General features: G+C 36.4%; 1 protein-coding gene across 1 annotated transcript in view; it reads right to left on the reverse strand.

Annotated features, from left to right (window-relative positions):
- Positions 1–5,012: 5,012 nt before the first annotated feature.
- The window catches only part of LOC137399304 (dipeptidyl peptidase 9-like), a 38,967-nt gene continuing 25,054 nt past the window's right edge, over positions 5,013–18,925 (reverse strand). The window contains exons 11-17 of the mRNA XM_068085357.1: positions 17,984–18,113; positions 12,248–12,431; positions 12,005–12,108; positions 10,540–10,700; positions 9,369–9,511; positions 9,091–9,202; positions 5,013–5,479 (exon numbers count right to left, since the gene is read on the reverse strand). Coding sequence (XP_067941458.1) covers positions 5,387–5,479; positions 9,091–9,202; positions 9,369–9,511; positions 10,540–10,700; positions 12,005–12,108; positions 12,248–12,431; positions 17,984–18,113 — 927 coding nt within the window. The 3' untranslated portion in view covers positions 5,013–5,386. The remainder of the gene's footprint in view (positions 5,480–9,090; positions 9,203–9,368; positions 9,512–10,539; positions 10,701–12,004; positions 12,109–12,247; positions 12,432–17,983; positions 18,114–18,925) is intronic.

An 18,925-nucleotide genomic window follows, 5' to 3' on the forward strand; every position in this document is an offset into this window, starting at 1 on the left:
CTATAGGTTGCCTGAGCGCTTTCAATGTTGTTGCGAGCTTGAGCCCATGCATTAGCTGAAGATCCATGCATGTCTACACTAGATACCCTACAGGATGAAAATATTTGTTGATTATAAAAATTCGCGATTTCGCGAACAGTAAATTCCGCGAATTATTAAATTCTGTGAATAATTAGTTCTATTTTCAATCACAAGGGAGAATAACTACTGCATCAAATTAAAAACTAGCTGCTAGGCTAGTTTTTAATATAAATGCTAAACGTAGTTGAGTTCCAAAACATTTATAAAATCATTGCCTGGGCTTTGAGCTAACACCATTGCCAATGCATCACATTTCTTTACAAAATTATTCATTATTCAACTTATTCAGAATAAGTCATTTAAATTTACAAGCATACAAGATTCAGTCGTTTATATCTACACAAATACAAGAAGCAGTCATTTATATCTACAAGCATACAAAAATCAGTCATTTATATCTAAAAGCATACAAGATTCAGGCATTTATATCTACAAGCATACATAAATCAGTTATTTATATCTACCAGCATACAAGAATCAGTCATTTATATCTACAAGCATACAAGAATCAGTAATTCATATCTACAAGCGTACAATAACCAATCACTTATATCTACAAGCAAAAAGATTCAGTCATTTATATCTACATGCATACAAGATTCAGTCGTATATATCTACAAGCATACAAGAATCAATCATTGATATGTACAAGAATCAGTCATTTATATCTAAAAGCATACAAAATTCAGTCATTTATATCTACAAGCATACAAGAATCAGTCATTTATATCTACAAGCATCCAAGAATCGGTCATTTATACTTACAAGCATACAAGAATCAGTCATTTATATCTACAAGCATACAAGATTCAGTCATTTATATCTACAAGCATACAAGAATCAGTCATTTATATCTACAAGCATACATAAATCAGTTATTTATATCTACCGGCATACAAGAATCAGTCATTTATATCTACAAGCATACAAGAATCAGTCGTTTATATCTACAAACATACAAGAATCAGTGATTGATATCCACGTCCACCAATTCAGATAAAAGACAGATATGGCAGATATCTGGTCAATCCACTACAACAGATAGAAGACAGATATGGCAGATATCTGGTCAATTGGTGTTATCTTTTTGAATCTGGTTACTGGAAGAATGGATTATGATGAGACAAAAGGTAAACGCAGCTTTCTATCCGAGTTTCGCAAGCTTGATCTACAATGGCCTAAGGTAAGGTGAATTCAAATTATGTTATTCACTTTAAAGTTTAAAGTGTTTCTTCAATAGTATCTGATCAATAGCTTTATTTTTTTGTAGATTACATATTTTACCTGTTTGTATTGGAAGCTCCTTAAGTCTCCAGTACAACTCAACAGATGGTCAGATTAATGTTCTGGTCTTTTGTTAATCTTAACATATTGTGCTGTCAAACATATTAGTAGAATATTGACAGAATAGTTAGATTTATAATAAATTTCAAAGCTTGATAAAATTAAGAAAGTTTCTACATACAAGAATTACTGGTTCATTTTGAGTTGGCTTGTACAAATCCAATTTAATTTAGGCAACTGACTGCTTACTAAGGCATGATTATTTAAAACTGAACAATGTATGTTGTGGGTTTTCTTAACGCTTTTGCATAGTGTTGCTTCAATACGGACCTCCTATTTAAATTTCTGAGTTGCTGCACACAATGACGTCGTTATCCAATGAGAACGCTCGCTAGCCTCTGTAACCTGATGATAACTCACCGTATAAGTATCTAGGCGTCCGTGCTGAATCTCTTCGGTAAGTACCTCACCCCAACGTTTCTCATTCCATTTGACAATCGTGGAACCATAGTGACGATCCGCGCTCTTTGCTCTTTGTAATAGGTTACGATTGGGATGGCTAAATATTTGCTAATGCAAAAAACAGGAGTGAATAAACTAAACAAAGCCATGTTTTGCCTAATAAAAAATCTTTCCCAATACATTGTTATCCTTTAATATAATTTGGTAGTACTGAATGATTTTAGGTTTGCTTTACTGAAATGGCTAATATTCATATTGGGGAATCATAGAAACCAACACTTTGTCCAACATCTCTGCTGTGAAAGCAGTCTAAAAGGAACTACCATGATTGAAATTCACATGACTTCTATTATTTACAGGGACGAAGAGCAGTAACAGGTCATTGCAGAGCCCTGTCACTGTCCTGTCTAACCTTCCTTTGGGCGAAGAGACCTAACATCAACCAGGTGCTATCACATTCATGGTTCAAAGGCCAATTAAAGTTTTCTGTTAAGTGATTTTGCGGAAGCTTCAAGCTGCCTTCATTACTGATAGAATATGGTGCTTGAAGACAACTACACATTCATTAGCCAGCGTTCAAGTTTATATCATCTACAAACGCAATTATTACTCCTTATTATAATCCTTCTCTGCCAACATTACTAAAACAATCCATCTAATTTGTGACATGCTACGACATGATTTTAAATATTATAGGAATCCCTGGTGCTAAATTCTGTCTTTCACAATCAGATGTTACAGTACTCAAATGAATTGTAGTTACAATTGTTAATATAACCAATGATATACAGCCCCCCAAGGATAGCCGACGGCTATCACAAGGGCGAGGTTTAATGATGGAGCTCTGTCAGGATTGTGCTAGCCTGGGTTTCAGAGCAAACACAACTTTTGCGGGGCGGTCGCGTTGCCTTGTTAGGTTTTGGAAAACACACTCGCTGTTATCGTTTCATTAGCTCATTCAGTCAGTAGACCCCGCATTTCACAATAGCAAACCTTGAATTTCTACAATGTAGGGGTGATACCTAATCAAAATAATGGATCCATGCAAAATAAAACATTCCAAATTACCTACTTTTAGTAATTTTTAAATTGGAAAGTCGTGGTATATGCTTAAAGTTGAATTTAATTTACCCAAAATTACCCAAACAACGGCCTTTTTTTCCTAGTTTTTGATTAATATTTTGCTACCCCTAATATAACATGACAGTCTTTCATCATTCTCACATTGTTTACCTGGCCAATAAGATGGGACAGCAGGCAAAGTTGTGCAGTGTAGTTTTCATACTCAAAATCTAAATACAAAACCAAATTTGAGCTATTTTGCGATTGTGACTATTAATATCACGAATGCTTGCGAATGGCAACGGACTGATCATAATGGTGACAATATTGGGATACTATATTTATTTGACAACAAAATGAATTCAACAGATAGGTAAAATAATCACTATAGTTCATAATATTTGTAAATTTACAAGGGGCTTTATTCAGCATATTTGTTTGTTCGGGTGCCGTGTTCGGGTTCATCCCAACAGAGCTCCATCATTAAACCCCGCCCATATGAGAGCCATCAGCTATCCTTGGAGGGCTGTATATCATTGATATATCTTATCCCAATGTATGCTGCGTTATCACACTCACTGTGACGCTTTGCATTGTTTATCAACCAAGATACCCTAGGACACTATTATTTCGCTAGTATTTAGTTTCGTGAGTAGCACACAGAGTAAAATTTCGCTGCAACTTAATTTCGCGGCTCTGATGAGTGCGAAAATATAGTGATGTGAAAATAAATGCAGTGGAAAAAACAGATTACATTCCTCAGGTCCAGTTCACTAATAAGAAAAAAAATCAATTTAGGACTAGTTCGTATTTGTAAACCGCAGGTTGAAATGTGTGGGTTAGATCGATAATTCAATTTGATCACTTGATGCCATTTGTTTCTTGAACTATCAATGACGTCTAGATCCCTCCCGTAGTGAATTTCACACTCGAATCTCAAGAAGAAGAAAATAGATAGGTAACAACCAACTTCACAACCAAAACTGTATAACCCTTTCGCTGCCATAAACGCGTTTATGCGTTTTCTAGGGGCCACTGCCACAAACGCAGTTTTGGACTTTCTCAGCAATTGCGTGGTAACCTGATTTTATTATTCGTTGACCACATAACCTAACAAAAGAGTTTTATTAAATTGACTGTTGTCCGAAGATTTCTCTATAAAATCAGCCTAAAACAACGAAGCAATTTTAAGCTTTTGTTTGAGAATTTCTAATCTAAAAACGAACATTTTTCTATGAGTTCATTAATTACCGCGCGCGAGTCATAAAACAGGTAATTAGTTGTTGATGACATCATAGCCAATTAAGATTTAGATTTTCGTGATTATACAGATAATTAAAGTAGCAGCGCTGTCTCAGACAGAGGTGAAAGTAATAGTTTTGTAAGAGTTTTTGAACATTGTGGAGGATCGTTTTAGCTTCGGATCGATCGTAACTTCACATAGCTTTATCATCGCGAACAAGTAGAGATACATTGAATTTTTGCATAGCAATATTGGTAAAATGTTAGCAAAATAAAATATGTAACAAAAATTTTCTAGATAGAGATTGAACTTGAAAAAATACTATATACATATAATGAAGCAATATCGGCAATTTCGTTAAAATGGCTGGCACTAGGCCGGTAGCAAATTTGTACATGGTTGGCAGTGAAAGAGATAATGTGGTTGGACCTGATGAGGATTGATATTGTTTGTGGTTGGTAATAAAATTCATCACTACAATAATTATTCTTCAATTTTATGACTTCACCTACCAGACTTTCATCCTTATCAGTTACAAATTCGGTGACTAAACAGTTATCATCTTAGTTTGCTTTGCCATGCTGCTCAGTCTGTGTATTAGCTATAACGGGTTTACCAAAAATTTCCCATTGAGCCCATCCACAGACGAAAATTGCCTGCATTTTTAATATCCGATTTTATTGTGGATATCAATGAACAAAGCTATTTAACTTCGCCTTTTCGCTCGTTCGTTGTGATAGTTGAGCTCATGAAATTTTCGCGAGAGGATGACACCGCGAAAATGCAAAAGTTCGATGCAGCGAATACATAAGTGTCCTAGGGTAGGTGAAGGCCAGTTCTGTTCTGCTGCGGTTTGTTTTAGATAACAACTTGTTTGAGAGCAGTTGTATTACAAATGTGTATTATATTATGTTGCGAGACAAACAAACATGAATTTGTTTGTTCAACAGGCTGAATTAAACAATTCACCCCTTAAAGCAATGGAGCAATGGACTCAGGATAGTTACTGATCATCTGAAATATAAGTGTTTTTAGGCAACACTAACAAAAACTACAAAAATAAAATCGAACAAAAGCACCACCAGATTGGATAAAATCAAACTAGGGCTACTCGCAGATGACCTTATTTTTGCACCAGTTTTATGAAGATATAAATATAAGATAATGCTTGACTTGGTCCAGTGACACTTTCAGCAGATGGAATGATCTTTAATTCTCTTGCTCATTAAACTGTTACACATTGCGCATGCATGGTTATAAATTGTTCTGCAAAAAGCTAAGTACCATTGTCTGAAAATGCTGACCACATTCAGGATTTCGTATGCCGTGTCTCTCATTGGGGTACACCTAAAATGGAAATACTTCTTTAACTGACTTTAACGTCTTTGAAACACTGGTACATATTACAACAGGTAAATTCCACATTTTTAACTCAGTACAGTGCACCCTCGAGATACGATTACCCTGATATACGATTTTTTCACCTTAGGAAGTCAAACATTGCGATATCTTGACCTCGCTATACGAATTTTATTTCACCATAGGATTTTGAGATAAGTTTCGCCCGAGTTAAAATTTGGCGGTCGGTGTGCTCATAACGCACTTCAAAATAAAAAAGACACCGAAATATAGTTTGCCGAAAACATTTCCAGAATGTTTAGAAGAGACACGATGATCGACTTCTCTCATGTCAGAATTCCGCGTGGAAAACTTCGTGTAAAATACACAAGCGAGAGCAAATATTCATTTGTTGCAATTATTACATCTTTTACTATAAACTTTTAAGTCAGCATACATATATAACTACAAGTATCTACATTTAATTCGTTAGCTATGGAATCTGAGACCGATACAAACGTTACAAAACGAAGGAAAAATGATTTCTATGTCATCAAAGTTGGATATCGTAAATAAGAAAGCACCCGTATTATTATCATTGTCAAGGAATATGATAGCGACCAATCAGCATTTGCAATTATTATTAAAACTAGAACTCCATTAAAGCAAGCACAAGAAAGAGCTTCCGACTGAAGATTTGAATGAGCTAGGTCATGCACGCGATCAGCATTCAAAAAGAGCAACCATTTAGTAAAGGCGAGGATGAAGAAGATGCAGAAAATCCCACATTCGCAGAAATATTTCAAGTGTTTAATTTACTGATGTGGACTGGTACATTAAAACAATGCATGTATAATATATATTATTCATCTCTTGTGTGGCATGTTTTTCATATTTTATTCATTTTATTTGTTTCCTTTTGATTTTATGTTATATTTTCTTGTTTAACCATGTCTTTGCAGGTGGGCTTGTTATCTTCTACGTGAATACAATTCATCGTATGTATGTAACTCATATAACTAACTACTCAAGATAGTTGACACATTTACATTACTTTCTAAAACTTGTTAAAGCCCTTTCCTCTCGGGTATAAATACGTACAAACTTTTTACGTATGGTTACATTGATTCTTGTGCACATTCCATACAAAAAAAACTACTGTAGCACCTTCTCTGGATCCTTCTACAAGCTTTAGCTGGCTAGCAGTTTTCTGCATTGCACAAGCATCTTTTCTTTTAAACCAGAAGAAAAATTGGACAGGACTAAACAACCATCTTTAGCCTGCTAAGAATTCTATTTTATTACGTATTAAATTAATCTTCAAGTGCACAGCAACATAATTAGCATTGATACCCATTTGCCTCCTCTCTGCTTTATTCGCTACAATATACCAGCTAAAGTCACGTTACTCCAAAGGTATGTACGTTCTGTATAGTAAATAAAATTTCCTTTTTCACTTTTCGGTAGCCATTAAATGGTCAGGTGTGTGAGAGGCCGCTTTCAATAACTGCATCGCTCGGCCTTTCTTATTTAATTCTGGTCGAAAAATGTTTCAACCAAACACGTTAAACTTCATAATGAAAGTGAAGACAGAAACTTATGAAGGATAACATTTCGTGATAAAAAGTTAAAATTCATTAAAGAATAGAGAAAGCATAATATTATTATGCTTTATTAGTTATCTTGAGGTGTTGACTGATGTTCTAAGAAAAAGAAACAAGAAGATTGACCCACTAGAAGCTGAGATATAGACAGCCAAACACAGGTCTACCTAATAAAGAATCAGAGGAAAACCCTTCGAAAACCCCGAGAACTGTGACGTATGAAATCGACTTAATGGTCATGTGCCGGAGTTGCGCACCCTTACTGCCGTTACGTATAATGATTGTTTTGGCTATGAGATGGGAAACGCTTCTCACGATAGTAAATAATTTACAGACTAGTTCTGGTTTCTCAGGAAAATCAAGCAAATATTGTGTGGTAAAGACATTTGCCCACAACCCCTCGCCATGATTTTTCAAAACAGAAGAGCAGATTTTGACTATTGTGCTTCAAATTTTAACTCGATCTCCACAGATATGCCATGAAAATCCTCTGTTCAACGAACGGCGCGTGCATAGTCTATATGCAACATCCGCGATTTGCAGTTGGTTTAGAATAAGAAATGGGAATGTGAATTTTTGTTCATTCATCATTTTTCTATTGTGTATCTACTGCAGCATTCAGTTGATTTTCATGATAATCGTCACTATTAACAGACTCTAAGTTGACTACAGCCATAATCTTAAAAAGAATAACTTGACCGCGCTGCTCTTGCTGTAAGAAAAGAAAACGATAACTTTTGATGTGATTTTTCTATTGATCTATTATCTTATCTATGATTATTTTTTACGATTAATATAATAATCATAATGCATGTTATACGAAATAATAATATAACTGTGTATAGAATAAATGATGTAACTAATATAATTTGTAGAAAGTGATAGCAGAATGTTGCGAAATAATAGATGCGTTTAATTATTTTATTCTAAAACTAATCTACACGTCAGAGGGACTGGTTCGGAATTCTCAGAGCAATGATTGTTAGGCCCAATTTGATTGTTCTATACTTCCAGGGATTAAACCAATTAAAACGCCGTGATTGTTATAGGAGAGCGCATTAGTTGGCTTAATTGACCAATGGCACACAAGTCGATTTCATACGTCATATATTGATGATTACTAAAACGCTTATGTTTTTTGGTAGACCTGTGTTTGGCTGGCTATATCTCAGCTTCTGGTTGATCAATCTCCTTGATTCTTTTTTTAGAACATCAGTCAACACCTCAAGACACACTTCAAACTTATTTTCATTGTATAATTACAATGGTTTCTATACCATGGCATACGATTTTTCCGCCATACGATGATAGCCTTAGAACGGATTAACATCGTATCTCGAGGGTGAGCTGTATAGCAATTTCGATACTCTCTAAAAATGTGATGCTAAGTGATGACCTTTAATACCGTTAAATCTTCCAGGAGAACATAAACTAGAACTCAAACAGCCTTCATGAATAGTCTTCTAATAAGCTATGCGCGGCCTGCACTGCACGCCTGCCCGATATGTACATGTATTTGTGTAACTTGAAATCAATCTACAAGGGTCTACACTTATTAAGTACATCACCTAGGCCATATGTTCAATAAAAACGCTAGACCGACGCTCGGCCGGGTCTCATGACACAAATGAGCGGAGTATGAGCTTAACAAGACCATTTCTGAAAAGGCGGTCCAAATGGTTTGTAGTTTACTTCTTAAATGTCACAGAAAGTGGAGGATCTAAGACTGGAGGATAGCGGCGCTTGCACGGCACTAATTCCTCATTGGCGAACACGTTGGCATAATGCTTAAGAAAATGCAGCCAGAAATTGGCATACTTTGCAGGCAGCAATAAACAGTTATACCTATGGAAATCGCAGTAGTCAAATTCTAGTTCTGATTGATATGGCGTTACGAGCACGATGCTCTTGGACCTAAAACGGCAAGAGAACAGAGAAACACATATATATCGCCTACTTTATCTGCACTTGATGTGGTTTACAAGCTTTGCTCAGTTGATATATAGTATACTTTACCTGCACTTGATATGGTTTGCAAGCCTTGCTTAGTTCATTGATAAGAGCAGTCGTATGCACAAGATGTACATTCTCGTCGATCATACCATGTATAATCAGCAGTCGATTCTCTCTACATTGTACAAGGTATTGGTATTGACAAGGTACAGTATCAAATATAGCCGGAACTGTAATAAAGGTTGAAGATTTCAAAAACAAATCATAATCATAAAACTGCAACAATATATATCTTTGATATATATCAAAGATATATATCAAAGATGTGTGTTATAACTTACTCATCAGGAAACTTGTCTACGTAGTTTAGCACAGATCCAGCATCATATCCTCGTTGATTGAGGGACGGAGTGGACATGTAACGCTCTGTGTAGCCAGTATCATATAGTTCCCATTTAGTTACAGGTGCTCCGCTGATAGACACCTAAAATGTTACAGACAGCTAAAGGTTTACGTGTTCGCAGGTCTTCATCAAGATTTTTTATCAAGCCACAACCAAAGGAGAACGATAACCAAAACTGACAATTAGCAGTTACATGAAAACTAAAAAGCATTGTTTTAACATTTTGGCGTTTTCAATTAAGTTGCCGTTAAAACAACTCTTTAAACAACTGTTTGATGACCAAACCAACATGACATGCTGGACATGCTGGACAAGCTGAACATGCAGTCACTGCAGCTAAATATTAAACTTATTTGCCCAATGATATGCTTGTACAAAGAGAGCATTTTAATACAACAGGCTAGATGCTTTGAAAAGACCAGAAATAATAAATATGATAAACTAATCTAAATGATTGAATTTATTTCACACTGTAGGTAAGCAAGAAAATTCTTCTGACATCTCCTTGCTGAACCCTATAAAAAGAGTCACAGATGCACACATTACTATAAAACAGCACATCTTACAGGTGTAACCTCAATTCTATAATATACTGATAATATAGAACACGAATTTTGTACAAAATTAACTGAATAAATCAAGCTTAGGGCAGTTGAAAGATATTTTCGCTCACTCTATTCTCAGGTTAATGACCTTCTCACATTAGAAATTACTCAGTCAATGTTAGATTAATGTGAGAACAGTGAAAATATAAAAAAACTATAGCGTCTGTTGATATATACCATAAATGACGAAAAGGCAGAAATTTGTAAAAAAAAGTTTGGAACAAGACCAGTTGAGCTTAAGACCAAAAATATAGATTAGTTTGCCTTTGTATGCAAAAAACTCGTTTCAATATCAAGACTTTGAAATAAGAATTGCTTCTGGCATGTTCTCAGTCGTCAATAACTGACACAAAGTCAAATTTTTCCCCAATTTTGTATTTTTAACACAAGTTGTTTAAAGTTATGCTATTACGTCCAAAAGGACCATTAAGTAACATGCCATATCCAAGGGAAGACCACATAACAGCTACACGGTACTATGGTAAGTTTCTACAGGGACAGCACCTTGAAGATCTCGGGTCGCTGTATGAGCCCCATAAGAGAAATGTAGCCTCCGTAGCTCCAGCCATGAATAGCAACTCTTTCCATATCAATATAACCAAGAGACAAGGCTAAATATTGCAATCCTTCAACCTGGTCAGCTATTTCCACTGTACCCATCCGGCCTAAATATCAAACGTTGAGTTTCAATTAGATGTGAAAAACCAGCTGTATCCATCAAGATATCAAGAATGTCTTGCTAATAAAAAAACAAGCGTGGAGAATACGAGTTACACAGTTGGTTAACCTTCCTTGGTTGTACAACCTTCTTGCTGTTGTACAAGCTTCTTGCTGTTGTACAACCTTTCTACTGTTGTACAACCTTCCTGCTGTTGTACAGCCTTCCTGCTGTTGTACAACCTTTCTACTGTTGTACAACCTTCTTGCTGTTGCACAACCTTTCTACTGTTGTACAAGCTTCTTGCTGTTGTACAACCTTTCTACTGTTGTACAACCTTCTTGCTGTTGTACAAGCTTCTTGCTGTTGTACAACCTTTCTACTGTTGTACAACCTTCCTGCTGTTGTACAGCCTTCCTGCTGTTGTACAACCTTTCTACTGTTGTACAACCTTCTTGCTGTTGCACAACCTTTCTACTGTTGTACAACCTTCTTGCTGTTGCACAACCTTTCTACTGTTGTACAACCTTCTTGCTGTTGCACAACCTTTCTACTGTTGTACAACCTTCTTGCTGTTGTACAACCTTTCTACACTGTTGTACAACCTTCTTGCTGTTGTACAACCTTTCTACTGATCGAGAACATAAAAAGCGCGATAACAACGCTAGCTTGTGATAATCAGGCCCTTTTTTGAGTTCATTTTTCTTGGCGTTCAGCCTATTAAACACCCTGTAACAAGCTACAAGCAATGTTAAATAGCTAATCTACCTTTCAGAGAAGACTGAGATTATTTCGAAGACTGAATTTAGAGAATAATGGGTTTCAAGACACCTATCAATATAATTCTAGATCGGAATAAACATCCCCAACTTCCGTCCCTAAAAAAGCTAGGTTGCGTCACATATTTATGGGCGGGGCTTGTTGCGTCAATTGCGACACCGATATTGAATCGCTGTAAAAAGCCTTCAAAAACAAAAATGACTTTGAAAGCTAGTGGACCAATCTTTATTTTGAGTACAAAATCGGAATCCGCTTGTCTGAAAAGACTTGGCAACAAAAAATGAAAGCTGTTCGTGGCAGTTATGGTTTAATGCTTAAAGCAGGTCGAAGTACTAATAGTGTTTGTATCTAGAGGTTTGATGGTGCTGGAACTTGGCAAGGAAGGCAAAAACTAGAGTACACTCTGAACGTCTTTTAGTACCAACCATTAAGGCAGTACAACGTGCAATTAGATTCTGGCGTAACACCATCCTAAGAAGACTAGCTAATGAACATACACTGATTTGAGAATGTGCAAATACAAAACGCTACCTTTGAGGTGACCTTCCCATTGATGACCACGGTCCATGGAGCCTCGGCCATCCACACAGACAACAACATATCCTAGGGAAGCTAGTGTGTGAAGTCGTATCAACCTAAAATACTCGTTGGTTAACAAGACAACTTTGGCTAACCCTTGAACATTCAATCGCGTGGGCACGTGAGAGAGAAAGAGACGTGGGCACGTGAGAGAGATGTCATGAGAGAGATGTCTGAGTGTACTGTACACCATACCTATGCGCTCTGTTGACATTGACTACCATCTTACACAATGGCCCTGCATAGACATAAAGAATGGTGGGGTACTTGCAGCCTTCCTTGAAGTTATGGGGCTTGAAAAGCATGCAGTGCATGATATCAGTGCCTTGTTTGAATGGGCATTGCAGAATAATGGGTGGCTGGTAATCAGAGTCCAATTCTAGAAGAAATACAGACAACAAAATGTTGCCACGACAAAACGTTTTAATAAAACATGGAAATGTAGTCAAAAAAAGGTAAAAGAGGAAGGATCAACCCTAATTGACATAACATATTATATGTTATGTCAATTAGGGTATCACATTAGGGTAATAGATGTCACCTTTGTTAAATATTGACGTTCAGTATAGTGAGCAGACAAACCAATGACTAATAAAATCAGCAAAGGGATAATTGGAATGAGATATTGTACGCTAGCTGGTATCTGGTGAAAAGACAAGTGTGAGAAAATATAGATAATGGTCATTTTTACTATTGGCTGTTAATCTACAGTAAATACTTAAATGACAAATGCAACTTTTGAAGAAGTTCTTTGTTAAAAGTACGAATGTTAAAAAGACAAACAGCAACTCGTAATGACTTCAAGTACGATAGACTTTGAGATACAGCAAACGCTCTTATAATGTAAACCACCTATAGCGTAAACTTCTGTAGCACAAAGAATTTATGTAAATTTTTGCTTTGCATTACCTAAGAAACTCTACATACTGTAAAATCACAAATTCAAATTAAATAATGGTTAGCCCTTTCCCATAGTTAGCTAAAATGCCATTTTCTCTCTTGACACATTTGGTAGAGAAACTGACATGGTGGGTTGTCTTTATGTACTATATAAACGGCAATCGTACCGTAATTTTCGGACTGTTAGCCGCTACTAGGTATCTAGGGCACATTAACGGGAATCTCCAGTTATACATAACATATTCATCATTTTTACACAAAAACCACGTGATCTCTGGTTAGCGCACCTCTTTACAGTGCCCAACGGCACTGTTCCGTTTTGAACAGCAAAGTTGCTGCCGTGTTACAAAGCACCGTCGTGAGTTCCGCAGCCTATACAAAAGTGTCTATACAGCTATACAAATGTACTACTCATTAAATAAAATAAATTAATCCGTAGTAATTTACATGCAACTAATATTTACTGCCAACGTGTACTGGATAGGTCACGTAAACGTTTGTTTCTTGTGGTTACTGGAAAAAACGCAGTTCTCACCTACTATTTATCCACATCAAAAAGGTATATTCAAAGCCGTATTGTCTATGAATTTCACACTTCCAATACATAACCTTTTCACGTGCGTCCATGTACAAATTTAGCTATCGGCCTACTGCCAGCCATTTAACCGATATTGTTTCATGATATTTTTTCAATTTGAAACTCCATCTAGAACGTTTGTCTTGGTTATATATGTCATTTTGCCAACATGTTAACACGCACTGCTATGCAAAAAACTCATTGTATCTATACTTTATGCATTTTAATTATCTGTGTAATCACAAAAATCTGAATCAGCTATAATGTCATCAAAAAAGATTTAAAATTACATGTTAGGCTAATTTTATACAGAAATCTTTAGACAACACTGTCTCTACTATAGAAGTCTTAAATATCGTTGGTTATGTTATCAACGAATAATAAAATTCAGTTACTAGCAATTGCTAACAAAGTCGCAAAAATGTGTCTAAGGCGGTTGACCATAGAAAATGCATGAATGAGTCTACTTCAGTGAAAGGGTTGAAAACGTTGGATTTGCCACTGTTTGTGATAGTAAACATGTTCATTTCCTTCCGCAGCTGAGTTACTTTTACTTTTTTCCAGCTACGAGTACTACAGAACTACAGAACTTGCACAGGCACTGCTAGTGCGTTTTACATACTTAATTTCCACATCGAAAAGGTTAGTACTTTTTATTCAAAGTTCTATTGACTATGAATTGCCACACCTCCACTACTTAAAAATGTTGGATTTGCTACTGTTCGTGATAGTAAGTTCATTTCCTTCCGCCGCTGAGTTACTTTTACTTTTTTCCAGCTACGAGTACAACAGAACTACAGACACTACAGAACCACAGCTACTACAGAACTTGCACGGGTACTGCTACTGCGTTTACCAATAAAATTTCTACTTCGAAAAGGTTAGTTCGTATTCAATGTTCTATTGTCTATGAATTGCAACACCTCCACTACTTAAAACGTTGGATTTGCAACCATTTGTGATAGTAAGCATGTTCATTTCCTTCTGCAGCTGACTTACTTTTACTTTTTTTCAGCTACGAGTACCGCAAAACTACAACTACTACAGAACTTGCACGGGCACTCCGAGTGTTGTGATAGGCGACGGTGAGAAGAAAGCGAGCAGCGTATATTACAAAAAAGCACCCCATCTCATTCACTTTTAGAAACGCTTGAACCTGTACAATGCCTCCCAAATAGCCAACTGCCCAAACGCAAGAACAGATTGATTCCCTTAGAGAAAGAACTGAATTCGCAAAGCAGCAGCTAGACGAGCAGAAACTGCAGAGCAAACACAGCTACGCCCACAACGAAACGCAACTGCTACTGCAGCTGCTAGAAGTGCAGACTACTGAACCGACCCAGCAGTGACTCAAACGGCTCAGAGTAGCCGCTACAGCGGCCAGACATGCAGAAACCTCCGAGCAGATGCAGCGGCAACAAGCACATGATGCACTAGCTACCACAGCTGCTCGACGAGCTGAATTTTCAGAGCAGATGAAACGGCTACAACAGCAAGATGCACGAATTACAGCAGCTGCTACCAGGGGCCATGTATGGGCAGAAAACTTTGCACTTGACTACAGTCCTGCAACACAGTATAGAGCCGAATTTTTCTATGGGACGAATGTCCAAAAATGTTCCAGATGTAATGCCTTACGTTGGAAAGGCGAGAGGCCATATATGTAGTTTATATAGTAGATTTTATTGATAATAAATTTTATCAACACAACCACATTACTGCTGCACAGTTTGTATATACCATGTCAAAAGACAGGCTGTACACGAAGAACTGGTGAGTCATGATTAGTGTTTTAAGCATGTAGAAGTCTCAATTCAATAAATGCTAGCGATAGCTTAGCAGAACAAAGGCAAAATATTTTCTAGAATTTCTTAAAATATGTAAAACTTGTCAATACTGCCAGTTCGAAGAACTTCAGTTTGCCTAGCGATGTCAATTTCATTATTAGTTCTGTGTACAAAATAAGGCCAACTCCGATTTGAGTGGTTTGAGACTGATGCATTGTAGACTAGCTGTAGAACACATTGCATATTTCCATTGGTCTCTCCAACATTATTGACATATACATCTGCATATGTGAATGCAGTCTGATCAGCACAAAAATTTCAGTAGAATGCATATTTGGAGTTGTTTTACAGTATGAAAGCCAACTCTCAATAAAACTATCGTTTTACGTAAATCTGTTCCCGGACACGGGTAATGAAGCTAGTTATGCATAAAGTGCACCATCAGGATATAATTGCCCTGCTATACGTTTTTTTTCCACTTACGAAGTTGAACATTGCGAGATTTTCACCTCATCATACGACTTTTATTTCACGGTACGAATTCAAGAAAATTTTCACCTAAGTTCAAATTTGGCCGTCGGTGTGCTTATTACGTACGTCGAAATAGCAAAGACGCAGAAATGCGGTTTGCTGAAAACATTTTCACAATGTTTAGAAGAGACACTATGACCGACTTCTCTCAGGTCGGCATTCCATGCAAGTGGGAAATATTGTGAAAAGTGCGTAAGTGAGACCAAATATTCATTGTCAGCGTTACACTCCCTTTTACTATAAACTTGTATTCAGCATACGTTTATAACTACAAGTATCTACAATATATTTAATTCATTAGCTATGGAATCTGAGATACAAGCATTACAAGATGATGGAAAAATGATTTCCTCTTCAACAAAGTTTGAGGTCATAAATAAATAGGAAGAAAGTGTGAACTGAAGTGCTGAATGTGCTAAAAAGTGCTAAATGTGAAAGTGAAAACAGAAATTGATGAAAAATAACATGTTCGTGATATAAAGTTGAAATTCAGTAAAATAGTTAAAATACACATTAAAACTTAGTTTCAAATGAGATTTTAGAAAGCTAAACTTATTTGAAGTGAACTGAAAGTTTATGTTATATTTACGTCTTGAACGTAAGAACTTTTTTCCGTATGTACTGCATTTGGTACACACATTATAATGTTGCATTTTACTGCAGATCATAGCCATTAAAATAAACTGAAAACAATACAATTATTGTAGGTAACTATAGTTACTTAAGTTAACATACTATTCTGTTACTAATTTTCATAATGTACACATTTTTATAAAATTTTGATGATTTTTACCAAGGAATGTTTGCATTGTATAATTATAATAGTCTCTATACCCCTACATACAAATTTTTCACCACACAATGCCAGCCTTGAAACGGATCAACATTGTATTCTGAGGGTGCACAGTAATTATATCCATACGATTTTTTCTCCAATGCGATACCAAAAGTTGAACGGAATTACATCGTATCCCAAGGATGCACTTTACCTCATTTACAGTTGTTTTAATTAAACTTTCTCTTCTTTGCATCCCTTTCTCTTTTCTCCTCACAACACTTACTGGAGTGTATTACAGATAATTCAATAAATTGATCCACAAATGCTGGCTCATGTCTTCCTATTATTCACTATTAGAATTCTATAAACAATGGTTGCCTTTCTCCATTTCGCACCATTGCTACCGTTGGCATTTGACTTATTTTGACTTATTTGAATCGATGATTGTAAACTTAAAAGAGATAGGAAACACTGTTTAATATTATTCCATCACCATAGAGCCAAACTACCAAAGAGCTAAACCAACATAAAACTAAAATACTACAGAGGTTAACTACCCTATAGCTTGTACCGTAGACCTGAACTTCAACAAGGTAAAACTGAGTAAATATACATATATACTCAGTTTTTCCTTCTTGAAGTTCAGGTCTATGGTACATGTACCAATTTATAAAACCACAACAGCTTGTTTTAGAAACTTCTGATGCCATTCATTAAAACTTACAGTGTATGTCAAAGCAAATACTTGCAAAAAACTCATATGTAGGGATGAAGGTAAGTCAAAGCTTGGGTGTACCTAGTAGTAATGTCTACCAACAACCACTACATGTAATGACCCTCAGTAACTCCTACCAATCACTGCTACCAACAAGTGCTACCAATAACTACCGCCAGAAACTACTACGAGTAACTATTACCGGTAACTACTATCAGTCACTACTACGAGAAACTACTACCAGTAACGACTACCAGTAACCACCACTAGTAACTACTACTAATAACTACTACCAGTAACTACTACTACCAACTACTGTCAGTACCTACTACCAGTAACTGCTACCAGTAACTGTTACTAGTAACTACTACCAATAACTACTACCACTAATTACCGCTACTAGCAAGTACTGCCAGTACCTACTACCACTAGCTACCATTAACTACTAACTGTAGCTACTAGCAATAACTACTACCAGTAAAAACTACCCACAACTATTACCTGTAACTACTACTTCTCCATCTGAAAATAAAGTTACTTTAATAGATGCAGCTCCAGATAGCCATAAGAATGGTTATCCATGCTGAGCGTAAATTAGTATGCTATTATAGCTATATTGGGTAAGTGTAAGTAAGGGTCCAACCTGATTCTGCAAGGATGACATTTGCTACCTTCAGATGCGCTACACCTCCGTCATCATGCAGCATCTCATAAAGGTTGCATCTAGGATTGCAATCGACAGAACTAAAGGTAGAAACAACCAAACTTTGACTCTACAACAGACACAGAGTGATACGAGTGATTGAAATCTTGTTTTCAGTCAAAAACGTTATTGGGAAAGCATTAAGGTCATACTCTTTATTTAGTGGCGATAAGGAAGGCCCAGTGGATGAGAGAGGGACGGAGAGCGGTAAAGAGAACAAAAAAGAGGGAGAGAGAGAATGGGGGGAAGGAGAGAGAAAATGAAAAAGAGTGGTGGCAAGTCACATGATTATAATCAGTGGCTGGGTAATTAGCAAATCACTGAACATAAAACAATGAGCCTTCGATTATCTGGCAAATTCTTATTCATAAATATATTTCTCAAAGTTGGTCATATGTGTATTCGTTGGCCGTTGTGATTGTGCACCTATAGCTATTACTAGAAATTCCACTGTCATACAGCCCACGACCAAAGTGATAATGGAAAAGAGAAAGGGTACTGTTGATTGTTGAAAAAGTGGTTCTCAGGAGGAATTGACAGAGTATAGTGTAAATGAAACTTGTTTGAGATGATATAAAATAAATATGAGGGAGCACGACTTTAAAAAGGTGCAACTAACAATTTATTTTGGAGCTAATGTTGGGTTGAAACCAGGTATACAAGTAAATGGTTAATTGTTGATATTACAATATCTGTTATAAGTAGGCTATACAGTATCTGTTAAATGTGGCGCAGTCTAGTCTCCTTTCTTTTGCGTTGTAAGATTTGGTCATTGATAGCTAATCGAGTGAAGCGCTCCCTAGAGAATTTGTTAATAAGTAAGTATTGATGTTTCGAACTCTTGAGAGAGCAACGAACGATATTCCAGCGATCATTCCGTGG

Source organism: Watersipora subatra, chromosome 7, assembly GCF_963576615.1.
Source record: "Watersipora subatra chromosome 7, tzWatSuba1.1, whole genome shotgun sequence".
NCBI lineage: Eukaryota > Metazoa > Bryozoa > Gymnolaemata > Cheilostomatida > Watersiporidae > Watersipora > Watersipora subatra.